Source organism: Pseudonaja textilis, chromosome 2 (assembly GCF_049901715.1).
Source record: "Pseudonaja textilis isolate UNSWEBS1 chromosome 2, rPseTex1.2, whole genome shotgun sequence".
NCBI lineage: Eukaryota > Metazoa > Chordata > Lepidosauria > Squamata > Elapidae > Pseudonaja > Pseudonaja textilis.
In genome coordinates, this window is record NC_141991.1 from 183160686 (window position 1) to 183181449 (window position 20764).

The 20764-nt window shown below is 37.9% G+C and overlaps 1 protein-coding gene across 4 annotated transcripts in view; it reads right to left on the minus strand.

Moving 5' to 3' along the window:
- Positions 1 to 20764, minus strand: part of ADAMTSL1 (ADAMTS like 1) — a 507559-nt gene that overhangs the window by 122675 nt on the left and 364120 nt on the right. For all 4 annotated transcript variants that reach the window (XM_087926578.1, XM_087926579.1, XM_087926577.1 and 1 more), the window contains 3 exons: positions 14827 to 14901; positions 9217 to 9374; positions 1847 to 1958 (listed from right to left, as the gene is read on the minus strand). In XM_087926578.1, the coding sequence (XP_087782704.1) occupies positions 1847 to 1958; positions 9217 to 9374; positions 14827 to 14901 (345 nt within the window). The remainder of the gene's footprint in view (positions 1 to 1846; positions 1959 to 9216; positions 9375 to 14826; positions 14902 to 20764) is intronic.

Genomic DNA, 20764 nt, shown 5'->3' on the forward strand with positions numbered 1-20764 from the left:
AGTGCTTTTTCAACATTGTCTTCTATAAAATCGATATGTATTAGATCATTGTAGTTGTCTGTGGTTTGACTAGGAAATACTGGGCATGATCCATTGCTGTTTACAAATACTGAGCCAAAGAATGTGTTAAAGAGGTTGGCTTTAATAGTGTCATCGTTGCAGTCTTTACCATTAGGTCCTTTCAGGGGTGGGATGAACCTTGAGTCTTCTAGTTTGTTGTTTACAAAACTGTAGAAAGCGTGGGTGGAATTGGTGAGTAGAACAAATATATATATATATATATATATATATATATATATATATATATATATATATATATGGATCTTTGGTTATTCGGGTTTTCTCCCGCGTAAGATTGGCAGTATCTAGGCAACATTTCGATGAAGTCTCATTCATCATCTTCAGGCTTGTGTCTTCGGCTCTGTGCTTCGCTGAAGACACAAGCCTGAAGATGATGAATGAGACTTCATCGCAAACGTTGCTCAGATACTGCCAATCTTACGAGGGAGAAAACCCGAATAACCAAAGATCCACATACAAATACCCGCGAGAACCTCAGAAAACAAATATCTATCTATCTATCTATCTATCTATCTATCTATCTATCTATCTATCTATCTATCTATCTATGTTTTCTTATGTTTTTGCAGGTATATATATGTATTTAGGTTTCTTTGGTTATTTTCTCACGTCTTAATATTTGTGCTTTTATTATAGCGATGTTTCGGCAGAATCTCATCTGCCATCCTTGTGTATTAGTTTCTTTTTAATCTTATGTGTCAGGCTTGGCAGCTGTTTTTTGTTTGAATTTGGTGCTGGCTTTCTGCTTTATTTGAATGGTTTTTTCCTCATTCTGATTGGTTGGGAGACTAGGTCTGTTTTTATTGGTCTTCGAGTTGCTGTGTTCTTGATTGGTTGGCAACATTGTGTTTTGTGCATTGGGGTTTCTTAGTACAGCTTGGTTTCTTGTGAATGGCTGATAATTATTTATTAGGAAGCTAGGTTTTATTTGCGTGTTTGGGCTGGAGGTATTAGTGAGGGTCTGTTTGTGTACAGGTGCTTGCCTGGATTGTGGTACCTCCAGCCCAAATACGCCCCAGCCAGCTACCCAAATAAAACCTGGCTTCCAGACAAACACTATAAAGAAGCCTGATGATGGCAGATGAGATTCTGCTGAAACATTGCTACAACTTTAAAAGCACAACTATAATGACGTGGGAAAATACCTGAACAAAGCTGAATACCATACATATAAATACCCGTGAAAACTTCACACACACACACACACACACATATGCATGACTTCAACTCCTCTTTTAGCACAGAAAATTTGAGTATATAACAATTATTTAAGGAACTATACTTTTAAATTGTAATCAGTAATTTTATAAAATATGGAATAATTAGGAAAAGATAGATAGGCTATGAATAAGGGAACAAATAAAAAAAATAGTGATATTAAAACTTAGGGATTGTAGTTATCTAATAATCAGTCACTTTTCCATTTGGCTTTTAGAAAAATATAGTTTATTTTAAAAAGAGTAGACTAAATATGAGAGATGAGAACTTTTTCTTCGAAGACCTTTCTGGAGGTAGATGCATTGTACTGTACCACGGTAATTAAAGACAAATCAGCATTCAAAATAAAGACTCTACAAATATTTACAACCAAAAAAGGAAGGAAGGAAGGAAGGAAGGAAGGAAGGAAGGAAGGAAGGAAGGAAGGAAGGAAGGAAGGAAGGAAGGAAGGAAGGAAGAACCATAAGAAAATAAAAACAGAACTAGGTGTGATGTGTATCAGTGCTTTTTAGAACTGCAGTACAGAAAAAAGTGTTATATTCATTACCTCCACCACAGGATACAGAACAAGGAAAAAAATCAGTTTCTCTCCATCGGTGGATAATAGGTTGATAGAAAATAAACTGAACTGTACTGTCAGCAACACCAACATAATGAATCTGAAAAGAAGAAAAGCTACAGGTAAAATTAGTCTGTAATCCAGGTATAATTAGAACAATGAATTTACATTGTAATAAGTGAAAGTCCTCCACCATTATCTTCAGATAAGCAACTTCCGTATCCAGAAGCATAAATTCAACACTTGTGCAAAGGGGCTCGCTCCCAAATAGAGAAATGACAATTAAATATTTAAATAGATAAAAGGTGTAATACTTGCCATTAAACCTATGGACACGTTAATCATTTTAGCCCTGTCATCTACTGTATCTTGCAGGGTGGGTCCTAGATTATCATAAGTAATAGTTTTTATGATGATTGGTAAGTTACCCTTTCTATTTTGGGAGGGAGGGCATAAGATCATTAGCGTTGGTGGCGCAGTGGTTAGAGTACAGTACTGCAGGCTACTTCTGCTGATTGCTGGCTGCCTGCAATTTGGCAGTTCGAATCTCACCAGGCTCAAGGTTGACTCAGCCTTCCATCCTTCCGAGGTGGGTAAAATGAGGGCTCAGATTGTTGGAGGCAATATGCTGACTCTGTAAACCTCTTAGAGAAGGCTGTAAAGCAGTGTGAAGTGGTATATAAGTTTAAGTGCTATTAGTGCTATTAGTTCAGAACAATATTATCTCTTAAAATAGGGTGATTATTCTAGATAAATAATTAAGCAAATAAAAACACCTGAATTATCAGCTTCCTAATGCTGAAAATTAATGCTTTTCTAAAAGCTGTCGGAGATTTTTTTCGCAAACTGCACTCAAAGAAAGCCGTCAAAGCCAAAAATCAAAGATGTGGATCATAGATTGTTGAAATGTTTCCGGATACGGCTGGAAAAAGGCTTTCACGAAAGATTTACTTACAGTTACGTGAGAAACTTCTGCTGGTCAATGCAGACAAATATTAATAAACTGACGTATGTGCATTGGAAACAAGAGGCCTAAGATATCCAACCAATGTGGGTTTTGCCCTTCAATGGATTTGGGAAAAGCTGGCATAGATAATATCGAGTGTACATGATTGTATCTGTATAAAGCAAGTTCCCATGCTTATTTCCTTGGTTCAAAAACCATTCTATTGTTCAAATAAACAAAGAAATAAACCAGAAAAAAGGAAACTATCAGAGAAGAAATAGCATTATTTTCCCCCCTGAAACAGAAGAGAAACACAATGACAAAACTCAGAATCCCTAGGTTGCAAAAAAGAAAAGGAAAAGCAAGAGGTCATAAAAGAGGAAGGCAGAAGTGCTTGAGACATGTTGAAGGATATAAAAGTTTTAGTCTATTGATGAGAGCCTGCAGCTTTCTTTTAATCAAGTTAATAGTGATATATATTCCCAGAAGGAAAAAAGGGAGCTACAGCTGAAAGAAGACATGTTTCCTATGCAGTGAAGGAGGAGGCTTCTTGTATGGATAAGTACCATTTTGCTCAGCAAAAGTTTTTTATTTCCTTGCACATGACAGAAAGTCATGAATCACCCATGGATTTGAAATGACAGAAAAGTACAGTGAATCCAGGAAAGATGTACATCCTCTCCAATGCTTTTAGCTCTTCTGAAATTTCCAGTATAAATATAGATTAAGAACAGCATTGGAGGGGGAAAATGCTAACTAAACAAAAAAGGAAAAGGAAAAAAAGAAATACTATCAATAGCGTTGCCTGAACCTTAAAAAAAAAATCATGTTTCTGAGATCCCAGGCACAGCAAAATAAATGAGAAGAGAGACTCCATGGGGCCTAGGAGAAGGGGTTGGGAAGTTCCACCTCAAAAGTCAGGAAGACATAACAACTGATCTCCCCAAGGATTTTTGTTGTGTTGTCTGCTTGATTATCTGTCTTCCCTGACAAGGAAAAAAGACAGATGCAGATCTTTCTCCCAAACAAAACTGGGAAATTATACACATAGCCCGTACTACCAACCCCAACACTCTTGGGTGGGAATGTGTTGCAATTAACCACAGTCTGGTGGGGGTGGAATAGCATTGCTAGGCGAATGAGGGGAAAGGAATCAGACAAACTGATGTTTATTGTTTTAAAAAAGACGCATGGGATGGAATATAATGATTACAAAACTGACAAAACTTTGGTGAGAAAGTATTTTTGCAGTTGGCAGTGTAGGTGGAAGGGTGGAATATCAGATATTGACCAACTGATTCTAAATCTGATTGCTTACATTTCCTACTTACATCACACATTTTGGGCTCTTTTTGCTCTGACTTAGAAATTTAAACTATCCCAAAAGCTAAAGCAAGAATAAGAGCGAATAATACTGGTATTAGTTATGAACTGTTACCTAATGTTTTTTATTAAATAATGTGCATGAGTTCCCTTTCATTGACTGAGTATAAAAACTTCACCACGATATATAAATCCTAAAAACCCTGAAGCAATTGATGTCTTCTTTGTTTCTAAATAATTTATCTTATTTTGGGGAATATTAAACACTGAAACGCATAGGCCTAACGTTCCTTTTGCATTAATAGCTGTAATATTTCATTAAATACCATACTGGTTTGTAAATAACTAACATTCCCATAGAAAATATTAAAATAGGTCCCTGAGAGACAGCAACTTGGGAAGTCACCTTCAATAAACTGACCCATAAATCAGGCAACATTTCCTAATTGAAGAATAAGTAGTCAATAGCCATCCAGATTTTTCAGATTATAAGAACAAGAGCTGAATTGTTCTTTCTCAATTCCACTGCATTCTAAAGCTATGACTGACATTGAACATCATGGAGGAAAAGCTGCAATCCTAAAGATTCCTCAGGACGTCTGCTGAGGGTTTGAGAAACAAGCTGCAGCACCTAGGAAAGATAGAAATGACTACAAAACACCTTCTTCAAGGCCTAATCCTGCCACAGATGATCCAAAAAGGCATCATGGTTAATATACCACCAAACATTGGAGAAATAATATTTAGGAAAATTATCAGAAATGCTCTCTCTCTCTCTCTCTCTCTTCCAACTTAAGTCATTTCACCAAGCAACCGAAACAGGTCGAGTAGTATATCTCGTATGGAAGACCAAATTGAAATGGATGACAATAAAAAGTAACATCCAGATTCAACTGAAACTATCTGGATTTATAAAATCCATAAAATTCAACCTAGCATAGCAAGATAAATAGAATGTGTGATGTTGTGGTCCTTCTGCTAAAGGAAGACCTCAAGGAACTACAAAATTTTCATCTGCACTTTATCTCCCACATCTCAATCCATATCTTCTGTAGAAAATCTGGCAAAATCTTCTGAACAATGAAGTTGGTATTAGAGATGAAAGGGGAAGGGCCAGGACCAGCTCCTTGCCAAAACTATGGTCACAAGCCACGGTCATCCCCATCTTCAAAAAGGGAGACCCCAGCCTAGTTGAAAAATTACAGACCAATCTCTTTATGCTGCATCACCTGTAAAGTCATGGAATCAATTATTAACCAATCCATCATCCTCCACTTAGAAACAAATAACCTACTCTCTAATAAACAATTTGGTTTCAGGAAAAAACTATCATGTAATCTGCAACTCTTACACTGCAAAAACATATAGACTACACAACTCTATCAGGGCAAAGCAATACATGCAATCTACATAGACTTCCGCAAAGCCTTTGATTCAGTGGTACATGACAAACTACTCCTAAAACTAAAATCATATGGTATCTCTGGACAATTACATAACTGGATAGAAGCATTTCTGTCAAACAGACAACAAATGGTCAATATTGGGAGTGTCCTATCAAATTCTGTACCTGTCAACAGTGGTGTCCCCCAAGGCAGTGTTCTAGGACCAACTCTTCTCATACTCTACATAAATGACCTCTGTGATCATATCAAGAGCAACTGCATTCTCTTCGCTGATGATGTAAAGCTATTCAACACCACAGACAATACTTCTACCCTTCAAAAAGACCTTGACTATGTATCAGAATGGTCAAACAAATGGCAACTTCAAATCTCAACAAATAAATGCTCTGTCCTACATATTGGCAAAAAAAAATCAGAAAATAAAATACAGGCTGAATAGTCAAGACCTTGTTGATGATCCAAATTCTGTCAAGGATCTTGAAATACTCATCTCTAATGATCTAAGTGCTAGAGCCCACTGTAACTACATAGCCAAAAAGGCGTTAGGAGTTGTTAACCTAATCTTACATAGCTTTTTCTCTGGTAATATTACACTAATAACTAGAGCACACAAAACATTTGCTAAACCAATACTCGAATACAGCTCATCAGTCTGGAACCCACATTACGTATCTGATATTAACACAGTTGAGAAAGTCCAGAAATATTTCACGAGAAGAGTTCTCCACTCCTCTACTTGTTGTAGAATACCTTATGCCACCAGACTTGAAATTCTAGACCTAGAAAACCTAGAACTACGCCGCCTTTGGTCCGATCTAAGTATAGTATATAAAATCATACACTGCAGTGTCCTACCTGTGAATGAATACTTCAGCTTCAACCATAATAACACAAGAGCAAACAATAGATACAAACTCAAGGTTAATCGCACCAAACTTGATTGCAGGAAATACGATTTCAGCAACAGAGCGGTCAATGTCTGGAATACTCTACCTGACTCTGTGGTTTTTTCCCCAAACCCCAAAAACTTTAACCTTGCACTATCTACTATTGACCTCACCCCTTTCCTAAGAGGTCTGTAGGGGGCGTGCATAAGTGCATCAATGTGCCTACCGTCCCTGTCCTATTGTTTCTTTTATTTTTTATTTTTCTTATATGTATCCATGTATTCATAATTATGTTTTACTTATACCTATTATCTTGTAAGCAATTGACAAAAATAAATAAATAAAATAAATAAGGGAACAACCCAAAATTACCCATACCCCTTTTACTTGAAAATATTCACAGAGAGAAAAAAAATAGGCCATCACTCAAGGGCACTGAGTACTTCATAAACACTGTAATATTTATCCATTTTATTCCTGATTTGCAAATACCAACTAACTAATTAACTACCTATCCAGTCACTGATTAACTACCTAGCCAATCAATCTAATTTCCCAAAAGACAAGGTTGTAATAAGCTATTTGTATAATTACACATACTCATTCACTTTGCTTCACACAGGTAGGCCAAAACTAGCTGAAGAGTGGGATGGACTGAAATCTTTTCCTCAACTCATGACTTGCAGGTGAAGAGGATTTCCTGCCTCGGCTTCACCTTATGATGGGATAAAAACTTCTACTTGCTTCACTACTGTCTACTGCCAACAACGTTAGAGTCAAACGGGAAGACAGACACTCCAATGGTCCTAGTCCTGGTGTCTAAACCAGGGGTGTCAAACTCGTGATGACATGTTACATCACGTGATATATTGCAACTTTTTTTTCCCTTTGCTAAACCTGGCATGGGCAGTGCATGATGCATCCAGCCTGTGAGCCATGAGGTTGACACCCCTGGCCTAAATCGTGTAGCAATGAAACTGGCACTATCCCCTTTGCAGCATAATCTACATTTCTATCTGTTAACGATCATGGCATCAAACCATTTTTGTTTGGGAGTTCTCAGTGAAAAATTATGGTACCCTAAACGTGATACAGATTGTACGCCTTATATCTTAAAATCTCCAGGCCCTTCTGACCCCATTTCATCTGCTCCAAAATGTTTTATTATCTTGTAATTCTCAAAGGCTTACATTCCACTGTGCCTCTTACCTCTCTGTAGCATGTGTGTATTTTACTTTCAGCAATGTGTTTTCAATTACTTGGAAGAATAGGAGAAAATTAATGAGAAGAAAACATTAGTGGGAAGAAATAATTTCATTCTCACTGCCAGTTCTACACAGAGCTTCTAAGCTATCTGTTGATTTCTCAACCAAAGCTCCCTTGCTCATTGTAACAAACAGCAGAGCTTAATTCTGCTCGTTTCTTTAACAATTCAAGAGGTTTTCCTGAGTTATTCTCCTGTAGTAGTTCTGAAATGGGGGGGAAGGCAAAGGGAAGAAGACTAATATAATGTGAAGATTTAATTGCAACATAGCCACTTATGGACTATGTTACTTGCAATAATTCAAGAAGTACTGCAGTTCCCATATACAGGTAGTCCTCGACTTACAACTATTCATTTAGCGATCATTTAAAGTTACAGCAGTACTGCAAAAAGTGACTTATGACCCATTTTTCACACTTCATGACTGTTGCAGCATCTCCATGGTTACATGATCGAAATTCAGACGCTTGGCAACCGGCTCATATTTATGACGGTTGCAGCGTCCCTGAGTCATGGATCCCCTTTTGCGACCTTATCACAAGCAAAGTCCATGGGGAAGCCAGTTTCACTTAATAACTGTGCTACTAATTTAACAACAGCAGTAATTCTCTTAACTGTGGCAAGAAAGGTCACAAAAGGGGGCAAAACTCACTTAACAAATGTCTCACCATGTCATGTCCCTGTCAGAATCTGATTCAGAGAGGGAGGTCTAGTAGCTGACAGGGAGTGGGAGTATGGCTCCATTGGCTGTGGAAGAAACGGAGGAAGGGCAAAGTCCGGCTGTCCAGAGCAGGAGAGAGGTAGAGCAAGGAAGAGTTGGTTCAGAGGAAGATCCAGGCCCACCCACTCTTTATCCAAGGGCACGCAGGGAGGAATGGAAAAGGGAGCAACATGAGTTGCATGGCTTACGGGGGAGGAAAGGGCCCTGATTCCCTTCATTAGCTGCAGCTGGGAACACAGTGTATAAAAAGGGCAAGCTGCATACAGCAAGCTGTTGGGAGCAAATTGTGAATTATCTGGTATCGTCAAGGCTTATCTGGGTTCCTGGCATCTTCCGAACTGTGTGTGTTTTGCTGGCCTTTCAAGTCTGCAATTCCTTCTCCTGCCCTGTCAAGTTAATTACCATAGCATTGTTTGTGTGGATTTTTATTTACAGTTTGTATGTACTTTGTATGTACTTTGAATTTCCTCCGCTTAAAGACTGTTCTTGGGAGAGTTTTTTTCTCCAGCTGAAGGTAACCTGAACAGTGGGGGCAAAGCTGGAAGTACTAAAGGGACACTTCTTGCTTATTTGACTGTGTTGCCTTTGTGCCACACCACAACAGAAATTTGGGGCTTAATTCTAGTTGTATGTCGAGGACTACCTGTAATAGTAAGTGTCTGGCACCTTGGAATAGCACATTTTACTTATAGGAGAAACATAGTTTTGAATGTTATAGCAAAGTGAAGACAATGTCATAAGCCTACTTACTACTAAGCAGGTATAAATATTGCAAAATATTATTGTTTGTCAGTTGTTCAAAGCTTCTCACCTTTACAGTGAAATCTGCAGTGAGAGGACCAGGTATCCTCAATATCTCTTTGTCTGCAAACTTCTGAAACTCAACAGAAGAATTATCCACAATGAAGGATCCAGTGAAGCCGAGACTGTTTTCGCCCTTCACACCTTGCAGTGTTTTGGTTTCTAGATCTGACAAATACAAGCACATGGAAGAGTCACACACCATTGTTTCCTTGGCATAAAGAAATAGAGCTGTCAAGCAAAATGCTAGATATAAAGCATTATTTGTTTTCATTTGATTGTGTTATTAATGCTCCATCCATTTTATTTATACCATCCCCTCTGGGTTTCACTTTGCTTCCCTCTAACCTACTTATCTATTGTACTGTGTAAGACAGATCTATTTCCATTAGAGCTAGCATTTGTATTGAAGTGTCAATTTCTCTGGACTTAGCCATGCAGAAGAGAGAATGGTAGCTCCAAACTCAATACAGCAGGGGTGTCAAACTCAAGGCCCAAGGGGTGGATCTGGCCTGCGGGGTGCTTAGATCTGGCCTGCAGGCCTCCCTGGAAACAGAGAAGGACTGGCCTGCGGCACCTCTGCCAGCAAAAATGGAGCTAGGGAGGGCCATGTGTGGCTTCCCCAAGTTCCGTTTTCGGCTGCGATGGCCTCTTGCCACCTGTATCGAGCTTGTTTTTTGCTGGCAGAGTGTTCGGGCCACCACAGGTGCCTCCAACATGAGTGACGTCGAGCTGGCCACGCCCACCCTGGCCACGCCCGCCTGGCCATCTGAGGTCAAACACAACCCTGATGTGGCCCTCAATGAAATCGAGTGTGACACCCCTGCAATACAGGATAGACATACACTGTATTTTCATTCATTCCTGTCATCCACAGTGGTTCAAATGTCATTTCCCATTTTACAAAAAGCACTTACAATATCAGTTAATCGAAAGATGATACTTAATGGGTACTTGAGCATCATCCTTTCCTTGACTTGAGATTGAATTGCTACGCTACCCAGTTTTGAGAGACTGAAAATACATGGGTTAAGAGGAGAATATTGCAAAGGGCAGTGGCTGTTTTGGATAGAGCACACACACACACATACAATTTTTGAATTCAGAAGAAGTCATCTTTGGCTGATGACCACAATTGAGCCCAAGATTTCTGTTGTTAAATGAGGCATTTGTTAAGTGAGTTTTGCCCCCTTTTCCACCCTTTCTTGCCACACTTGTTAAGTGAATCACTTCTGTTGTTGATTTAGTAACATGGTTGTTAAGTGAATCTGGCTTCCGTATCGACACTGCTTGTCAGAAAGTCTCAAAAGGAGATCACACAACCCCAGGGTACTGTAACCTTGACTCTGCTGGTGTGTCTCTCACATACACACTCCTGGAAAAATGTGGCCTCTCTGGACTCTCCAGACCAGGGGTCGCCAACCTTTTGGACCTCAGGGACCACCAAACTCATAATTTTAAATCCCACGGACCACTAATATGAATTTGACTGACAGTGGCTTGGCGATGTTGGTGGGAAAGTCAGTCCCAAATTCCAGAGCTGCAGTAGTCACAAGATTGGCCCCTTTGGTCATCCCGGAGCAGCTGCTCCTCCAGTACATGGCAGGCCGGTGCACCCGGGTGGAGCAGCTGCTCTGGGATGACCAAAGGGCCAGTCCTGTGACTACTGCAGCTCTGGAATATGGGACCGACTTTCCCACCAACATCAACAAGCCACCCTGGGGTGGACTTCCCTCCCCCACCGTTAGTCTTACCTTCCAGTTCCACTTCACGTGGCTCTTCTCAAGGTAAGGTTTGCGCTCAGCCGAAGGATGGGAGCTAGCGGGTGGGCGGGCCATGTGGGCAGCACAGCCTTGTGTTCCCACACAGCCTGGATTAATTGCTTTGGGGGGGGAGTGCTTTGGGGGGAACATTGTTCTGCAGACCACCAAAATTTTCTCATGGACCACCAGTGGTTCCTGGCCCACCAGTGGTCCCTGGCCCACCAATTGGCAACCACTGCTCCAGGCTCTCTGGAAATTGCACAAGAGAGCTCTGCATTTACAGGGCCTCATAAAATCATGAGAAAACGCTCGCACAATTTTCAGACACCTCAGGGGCTGCACGAGAGCAATGTTTTCTTATGCAACTTCCAAAGGATCCATCACCATCACTGCTCTAGGCTTTTTAGTTTTATTTTGGAAGTTTACATGTTCAAACTTTATCCATGATCAGTATAATAAGTATCCATTGCTTACTACAGGGGCATATTCCCCCCCCCCGCCCCAAGCATTTAGCAAGATCACAATCTCTGTGACATGTATTCTGCCTGCTTCTAAGACTACGCTCATTGCTATATATACTTTCCAAACACATTTTGCACTAATTTACCCAACTTGATGCCTTAAATATGGTTAATTTTGCCTTTGTACTCCATTTTAATTGTGCACACTATCTCTTTTCTTCTTGCAAAAGCCTACTGGCATATGTAATGCATGCTTTAATGTATTTTATTGTTTCCTTTAATACATTTGCTCTTTCACTTATCTCATCACTACTGCCAACCTATTTAGGGGAACGTAAAATGAATAGGGGAGAATTATTATCGAAACGGGGAGCCAGTTTGGTGTAGGGGTTAAGCATCAGGCTAGAAATAGAGACTGTGAGTTTTACTTCTGCTTTGGGCTTGTAGCCAGCTGGGTCACCTTGGGCCAGGCACTTTCTTTCAGCCTTGGGAAGGAGGCAATGGCAAACTACATCTGAAAAACTTTTCCAAGGAAACTGCCAGGACTTGTCCAGGCAGTGTCTGAGAACCAGACATGATTGAATGGAAGAAAAAAAATCTACACATGTACAGAACCTTTGATAAGTCAATTAATGTTATATTTGCTATTCCAACTACAGTTTCAATGGGTTAATAGCAATAGTAATGGCAGTTAGACATATACTGCTTCACAGTGCTTTACAGCCCTCGCTAAGCAGTTTACAGAGTTAGTATATTGCCCCCAACAATCTGGGTCCTCATTTTACCTCATTTTATCTAAGGATAGAAAGCTGAGTCAACTTTGAGCCTGGTGAGATTCAAACTGCCAAATTGCAGGCAGCCGGCGGTTTTCAGAAGTAGCCTGCAGTACTGCATTCTAACTACTACGCCACCACAGTTTTAAACTGGTTCTCTGTTTAAAGACTTATTGTAATTTAATTTCTACCCTCCAATACTGAGCTTATCCTTCAGGGCAACGGTTTCCAACCCTAGGTCTGTGGATTTGCACTGGTCTGCGGATTGCCAGAAACCAGGCCCCATCTACGGGACGCAGGAAGCATACAAAACCACATACTCCCTGGTGCACGGAAAAACCTCTCTCCATGTCTCTGATCCTCAAAAGATTGGGGGCTTTTGCTTCAGAGTCTTTCTAAGCCTTGTAATTAATCTAATAGTAGTCCAGACGGTGGCAGCTGTACTATTATAATTCTACATAGAAACTTATGCATCATGATACAACTACATCACACTCTAATTCTGCCCCCTCTTACTCAATGACTAAATACAGGGATAAAAGTAACAGACCATATCAGGACAAAAATCCTGCCCTAATCCAGTGGAAAATACTTGCTCCCTCTTTTTGTATTTCTAGACACTGGTTTCTGTAAAAGCGTTTCTCTCCCGCCCTCCTTAATTCCATTGGCAGCAGAGAACCAAAATGATAATGTTTACTAGTCTAAAAAACAGCATGCATGGCAAATAAGAGCCACAGGAGTAGAGGCCAAGCATTCGCAAAATAATATTTATTTCTTAGTATTCTATCTTGTAGGCAAATATTACATATTTTCCCCTCTTTCAAAGTTTATAACTTGCAATCTACTGATAAATGTTCACAATTATACATTTTACACCCAAAACCAAATTGTATATACCTAAGGTAGCTTATCAAGAGCACATAGAATATAATCCAACATAAAATGTCCTTAATTATGACAACATGAAACTTCTTTTCCCTTTCATAGTTTTACTATTACTTATCTTACAGCTGACAACCAGCTGCAAGTATTTACTGTCTCTATAGGACTGGGTAGTCCTTTTAGTTCTGAAAGACACATCCTAATCTAAAATATGCTATATGTTGTATGGTTTCTGTACAAGAGTGTACAATAGCTTCAGCAGAATTGGAGAAAAAGGTCAATTTAACTCTTCCGCTGAAAAAGAGACATAGGAATATACATGCTGGATATACATGCCATTCAGAATTCTATGCATAAATTGAGAGCAGCATATATACAGTATGTATTGAAGCCAAGCAAGATTAGGAATCAAACGTGGCAACTTGGAAAAAGATATGTTGCATACAACATTTTATCTGTACAGGCAGCATAAAGGAAAGCTATTCTTGTTTTTTCTTTTGTTATTAGACACTATATCTATAAAGTGTTTTTTTGTTTTTTTTAGGATAGAATTGGCATGATTATATGATTTGTTATAGAATAAATTACTTAAATTATAGTTATCTCATAAAGTATGAGTGAATAAAAGTATAGTCAAATGACTTTTTTTAACAATGATATGAGGATATATAAGTTAGGATTGAAAATAAGAGTTATTATGTAACATAACCGTAATTGAGACTATGAAATGGATGCACAAAACTGATGAACCAACCGACACACTGTTTGTATATAGTATGGAAGAGAGCTGATGCTTTTATGTTTTGTCTGTTTTTGTCTGTTTGTTAAAAAAACCAATAAAACTGTTTTCAAAAAAAAAAAAAAAGGAAAGCTAAAAAGCAATATTGCTTAGAATATCATGAAAAGCTTTTTCTGCTCTTTTCTATCATTATACATTCCAAGTAAGGAATCAGTATATTTTTACCACACGCCTCCATTGTGGGAGGAAATGAACTTCAAATGCCAACAAAAACTTAGATTTATTCACAATTTTTGCTTTACATTTAGATTTTTACTGGTCTTTCAATCAATGGCTACTGTAAATACATGCCCTATCATAACTCTGTCAAACACATTCTAATTCAGTAAACTGAAGACCTATAAAGCTCCCAACCTTTTTCCTTCCATATTTTTATTTTCTATGGGTAACTCCTTTAATAGCACAATCTGGCTGTTGATTCCTTTACTCTTTGCTCCATGAAACAAAGGTAAGCGTAAGAACAATGTGTTAAATTCATGAGTAATTCATCTCAATACTGTATATTCGTATCAACAAAAAACACATTTTACAGAAATTATGTACGTGCACATGCATAACTTATTGAGTGGAAAATCAGATAGTGGTTTTAGAACACACCCATATAAGTCAGGATTACCTTAGTTGGTATTATTACATTATTATTATTATTATTATTATTATTATTATTATTATTATTATTATTATTATGCTGCCTGATCCAACACCACTGTGCATCTCACAACAATCAACTGAAGAAATTACAGTAAAACTAAAAAAAAAATTAAGCAAAAAGAAGGCATCTCATAGTCATCTGAACTCTTGCAACCCAGATATGGGCTCCCTGTGAAGCCCCTTGTTCTTGTTTCAATCTCCCTAAAATAAAAGAGCCATAGAGCCTTGTTTGAAATAGAGTTCCAAAGGTTATTAGAAGTATTTCAATATAGCAAGCGTATTTATACTTACATAAATGATCAGGGCCTTTCAGTACTAGGCGAACATGACGACTTCCGTAGGGAATAACAACAACAGTGTCATCCACTGGATTCGGGAGGCAGGGAAGCAAAAAAACACACATGGTCAACAAGCAAAGGAAGCTCAACCAAGCAGAGAAAACCATTTTCATGGGAAAATTGCAAGCCATACTTTGGTCACTTAAAATAAAAACACTCAAATCCAATGAACCCTGAAGAAAAACTAAATGTGAAACAAGCATGCTTTATATGCCCAGTCAATGGCCCTGTTTTCGAGAAAAATCTGTTTAAATTAAACAAAGTCTCTTGTAAAACAAACCCTTATGGTCTTAATGCATCAGCATTAAGCATCTTGAAATCTACTCCTGTTCTTCAAGAATTTGCACAAAGAATTTTCATGAATGTTAAAAAAATAAAATAAAATAAACGAAGAAACATAATCAAACTTTAAAATTATTTTCTATGGCTAAAGTAAAGTATTTGCTATGATGATATTCAGCGATTATGTTACTGAGATGATGTGGAGGTGAATGGGGAAGAGATGGAAGGATCCCTTATATAAATCTATGAAAATAACCGTCTGCTGCAAGAGAGTTGTAAAAACTCGTGAGTACGTAAGTATCACAGAAAAAAGAGGAAAATAACTATGTGATACCAGGATTAGCAGCCTTTCTCAGACTGTAGATCCTATTGTGCAATTTTGCACAATGATTGAGAAAATTAAATATAAATTCAACATGTCAAAATAAGGATTTTTTAAAAAAATCTATCGGTTATTCATTCATTTTAGTTCCAAAATAATTTTTATTTTTTATTGTATTATTTTAAACACAAGTAGTGCATTATATTATTTGAATAGAATGGAATGTATATGGTATTGTTTAAAGGTTATTAACATTCGCACGATTTAGATAGTTTAAGTCTTTAATGAGAAAGAAAAAAGTGGTTATGTTAACGTTAAATATGATTTCTAAGATGTTATTGTTAATATTTGTTTGTATCCCAACTTTATTATTTTTAAAAAATAATTCAAGGCAGTGAACTTACCTAATACTACTTTCTCTTCTATTGTCCCTACTTTCTCCTCTATACGCCCCAGATGGGTTGAGAGAGATTCACCCAAAGTCACCCAACTGGCTTTCATGGCTAAGGGAAGACTTGAACTCATAGCCTCCCATTTTCTAGCCTGGTGCCTTTTCCTCTAGGCCAAATTGGTCTGCAGCTTAAGGTTGATTAAAATATACATCTAGTTTTGATAACTGCAAAATGCTCAAATGATTTATTGTATAATAAACATTTCTGTCTTAAGCTACATTTTAATACTAATATCAACTGTGCATTGTTACTTAATGTTGCTTGTGCATGTTGTAATTTAAGAAAAACCAAAAAGGAAAAGAAAAGGAAAAAAACTAACTGGTTCCTAACTTTTCCCCTTCTTTATGCTTCAGTGTTTATAACTATTTAGGCTCTATGTGCCTTGCTAAGATAGGGAGGCCTTGGAAAAACAAGGCAGCCATAAAATACTAAATAGCATTACATATTTGTGTGTTGTATGTGTATGGATCTCTATGTGCTTTTTCTAATACTTAAACTGCACAGTTGAGTCAAAAAGCAAAACTGCTAATGAACTTCTCTCAATACACAATTCTAGTACCATCAGATAAAAAGTACCAAGAGTTTAGCCACCATACTGGGAATTGTAAAACCTAGTAACTAAATTCCTGCAAAGGAAAGTTGCCAACAGGAAAACAAATGGCAGATGTGCATAAATTGCCAAGAGATCTTGTCAGTTGAGTGATAATCTCTAATAAGCAATAAATAATAGAAATCAAAGGTTGCTGTGAGACAGCGGGAAGATAGCTATTTCCCCTCCTTCTTACAGAGTCCCCAATGAAATTTAATAATGAAAATTTTCGGATACATAAAAGCAAGATTTTTTTTTTCACACAGCGCATAGTTGAACAATACATTTAGCTTGTAAGGATGATCTCTGACCTGACAACCATTAGTTTTGACAAGTATATCTTACTTCAAGGACTGTGCCTCTCATGTGCTGCTTGTGAGCCTCCTAGGGCACCAAACTGACCAATGGGAGGCACATGTTTCTGGATATATTATTAGGTCTTTGGTTTAGTTCTTTCTTTATATTTTCTGCAAACTCCTGCGCTCTGTAAATGGTTTTTCGTAAACACAGATGTTGTATGATCAGTGGCCAACTCTGAAATACCTACTAAAAAGTGCATTTCCCCTCATTTATTTATATATTTATCATTACTTTTATTTATTTCAAAAAACCAGCTTTCTGGTTCTGGTTAGTGTGAACTCAACTTTCCTTTCAACACATTTCTTCTTTCAATCGTTTCATCTTTTAAACTGATTTAAAATAATGATGTAAGAATATTTGCTGGAAGCCAGTTCATCTTTGTATTTATTTTACACAGAGCTAATCATAGCTACACTCTAAAATGTTTTCATAAACGGACAGAAATGTCCTTTTAAAGTACTTCCCCCCCACAAGTATGTTTTTTCCATTTTCAAATATTAAAATGTGTTAGCAAGACCTTTTTGGTCTCTGTAATATAATAATAGGTTTAAAAGAAGTTAATGGAATGAGACTTGTGAAAATAGAAAGTCTGTGTTTATCTCCAGGTCATTTGAAGAACAAACAACCACAAATTTTCTTTATTTTCTTTTTAATTTCCAGTGAACACAATATTGTCAAAGGGGCTTTTGATATGCCTTCCTTCTCTCTGTGATATGGAAACTGTATAATGTACTACTAAAACTGACGGGTTGTTTGTAACCTTCTACTGGGTGAAATGGTCATCTAACCACTCCTGGGGAATTGAAACTGGGCAAAGCTGTGACTGCTTCAGTGCTGATGTACTGTTGTGGTTACATGATCATCATTCCAATGCTCCCTGCCACTTTCCTATTAGGAAAGTCACTGCGGAAGCCATTGGGGAGTTGAACGTTGCTCCCATTCTTACTGCTTTTTGTTGCCTGCCCATGGTCATTCGGTTTCTCTGTTTAGGTAAGGAAATATATGAAACAATGACCCAACATGTCATATGTTGCCTAGTAGACTGAAAATTCTGCTGAAATCTTACTCTGCCTTTGAGTGTTTAGTTCCACCAAAGCCAAGAGAAGAATTTCAATGTCCTTTTCAAAGCCAAACTGGTAGAGGCAAAGAGCTATGCCCACTTTTGCCCAAGGTGTTCAGTCATATTATTGTCTAGACTCTAGACTATCCTAAAGTTTGACATTAGCAAGAACGTCTCTCTTTAGCTCCTTGGTTCTCTGTGATTTTGGCAAGGCAATATGTAATAAGTTGATGTAGATACAGGCTCCTCAACTTAAATTCAGCAGACACTACATTAAGGCATTGCCGGATAAGAATCTTTATTATATGTTATTGTATGTTTATTGTATGAATGAAAACACTTTATGGATCTGATTGTCCTCTATTAACATGAGACTTGTAGTCTTCTCCAACAGCTATTGCAGTTTACATCTGGTTCTTTGCCCCCCAACTTTTCTACAATTTCATTGATGAAAAAACTTTCTGGTTTTTAGTCTCACAGCTATGTGAGATTTGGTTGCCATATGGACTCTTACATGATTATTCTACTTCTGACTGAGACACATTAATGTCTCATGACTCACACCTTGAGTTTACATGAAGTATTAACCTATGGCTTGCTTTAATTTGTGGAATTAAATGCAATAAACTGAGTTCACAGATTATGTTGAGGAATAAAACATTGTTCACAAACCTTAATAATTGGGTTTATGCAACGAGCTAAACCCAAAGCACCAGTGAAACAGTTTGACCTAGTACTCGCATCCTGTTAGGTCATAATCTATGGTTTATGAATCATAGTGGCTGTTTCCACTTGTCACACCGCGTTAGTCAAATATATCACAGTTTTAGAAAGCAGCACAGTAGCTAATTAATTCCCAAAATGAAACTTCCTGAGAATGGAACATATTCTTGGCTAAATTTCTTGTTTTAAGCTCTCTATGATGTGAAACCAATTCTGTCTGAAGTTTCCTTTCTCAATACCTAGACCCTTGGCCTTGGCTACCATTTTTTGGAATCATTTCCCTTGATGTTACTTGCTTGGATTTGACCCTGCTGAGTACCACAGGAATATTTCTTTCTATAATCCAGAACCACCCACCCGCCCCAAAAAACGACGCTATCTCCCTGAAGCTGCTCCAAGTGGCTGGGATCGATTTGGGCATGTCTAGGAAGCAACCTGAGTTCTTTATTCAGCACAGCTTCCAAACTGGGTTGTTCTATGGTTTTTTTTAAAAAAAAAACATCCCAGATTCATTCTATAAGGGGGCTAATAAAATCGGGGGATGTAGAGAAGGACCCTCAATTGCTGAACTGCCGAACTTTTCAAGTAATCTTTCATTTTTATAGGCAAGAAGAGGACACCAACCAGATGTTTCTCCTTTAAGAAGAGTGTAGGAGGCAAGCCAGAGATGCATATCTCCTCTCACCCCACCGCTTTTCTGTTTCCAGCCCCTCTGGGATTGATATACCAGCCCTATGAATACTACGGTAGTTATTTTTCTTAGAAAGGCTAATAGTTGCAATGTTACAGACATTTTTCCTCTTCCTTCCTTTTCCTATTTTTCCTTAGCAATGGACACAAAGCAGAAGCACAAAATAAATGCAGATACGAAGAGAAAATGAAACCAGTATGATGAAACCAACAGAGTGTTTGGAATGTTTAAAAAGAAAAAAAAACCATTTCCAGCATATTTTTGGCACAGAATCTGCTAATTCAAAGTGCTAAAAAAATCTGAACCCCTTAAGTGTGACAGGATGCCTCTGACATTTTCCTGCTACCTGCTTAACAGATGTTCCTTTCCAGGCAAAAAATTAAGGGTAAATCACAAATGAAAGCAAAAATGCCCCCATCCCCAGCCTGTGCCACGTATTATCTAGGAAAGGATTGTAAAAATGTGTAGGGTATCTAAGAATAAAATTATCTACAGACAACATATTTTTAAAAACATCTTTAAAATATAATATTCAGCCATCTGGGGAATATGCTGAATGTAGACAGTCTTATTAAACAAAATCAGATTTTGCGCTTTAATGCCTACCACTGTATGAATGTTCTTATGCTCAACTAATCTAAAACAAAAACCTTGTAGTTCTGTTTTCCTTTTTCCAAGAAACACTGGAGAATCTTGATAAAAGAGAAAGGAAGAGAGAATAATTTTTATTCCCCATTTCCTTTGCCCTGAGCTTCTTTTCCTGCTATGCTATTTAGTTCTAGAAAACTCCCAAATCTCTATTACATTGCTTTATTCCAGGGAGAAAAAAAAAGTATTCTTTTCTTTCCTTTAAAACATTCCTGTGTAGCTCAGCAGTTCCTTGATTTCTTGATCGATTGTTTAAATTTGTAACATTAGAGTGAATGTCCTCCAAACTCAACCAGAGCACAAGGAAAACATTTTTATTGTGACCCTAGAATGCCCCACTTACACAAAATGTGCACTGGTTTCCAGATTATGCCCCTTCAATGACAATATGTTCTTAATATTTGAAAGTATTCCTCCTATGAGTTCCTTGGCTGTAAAAACTGCTTTTAATTTTTGTAGGAACTCAATTCCAATTGCACAACCACATCCGAATATTACAGGATTGCTTTATTATTCTTGGAATGTGACCTTTTTGTGATCTGCTTCTAGGGAAGTGCACTTTTTACACCTTTTCATTTCCTCCACAAGTCCTCCCTACATATATTTTTCTAACTTTCCCAGAGTTAACTCATGGAGGCATTTCAATTGTATTTGTCTCCCCAACTACAACATCACTCAGAGCACAAGTTTGAAATGCCCACTTGGATGCCTGTATATAATCCATGAGCTCAAACATGCATTTGTTCATATTTCCTCTCCGTTGC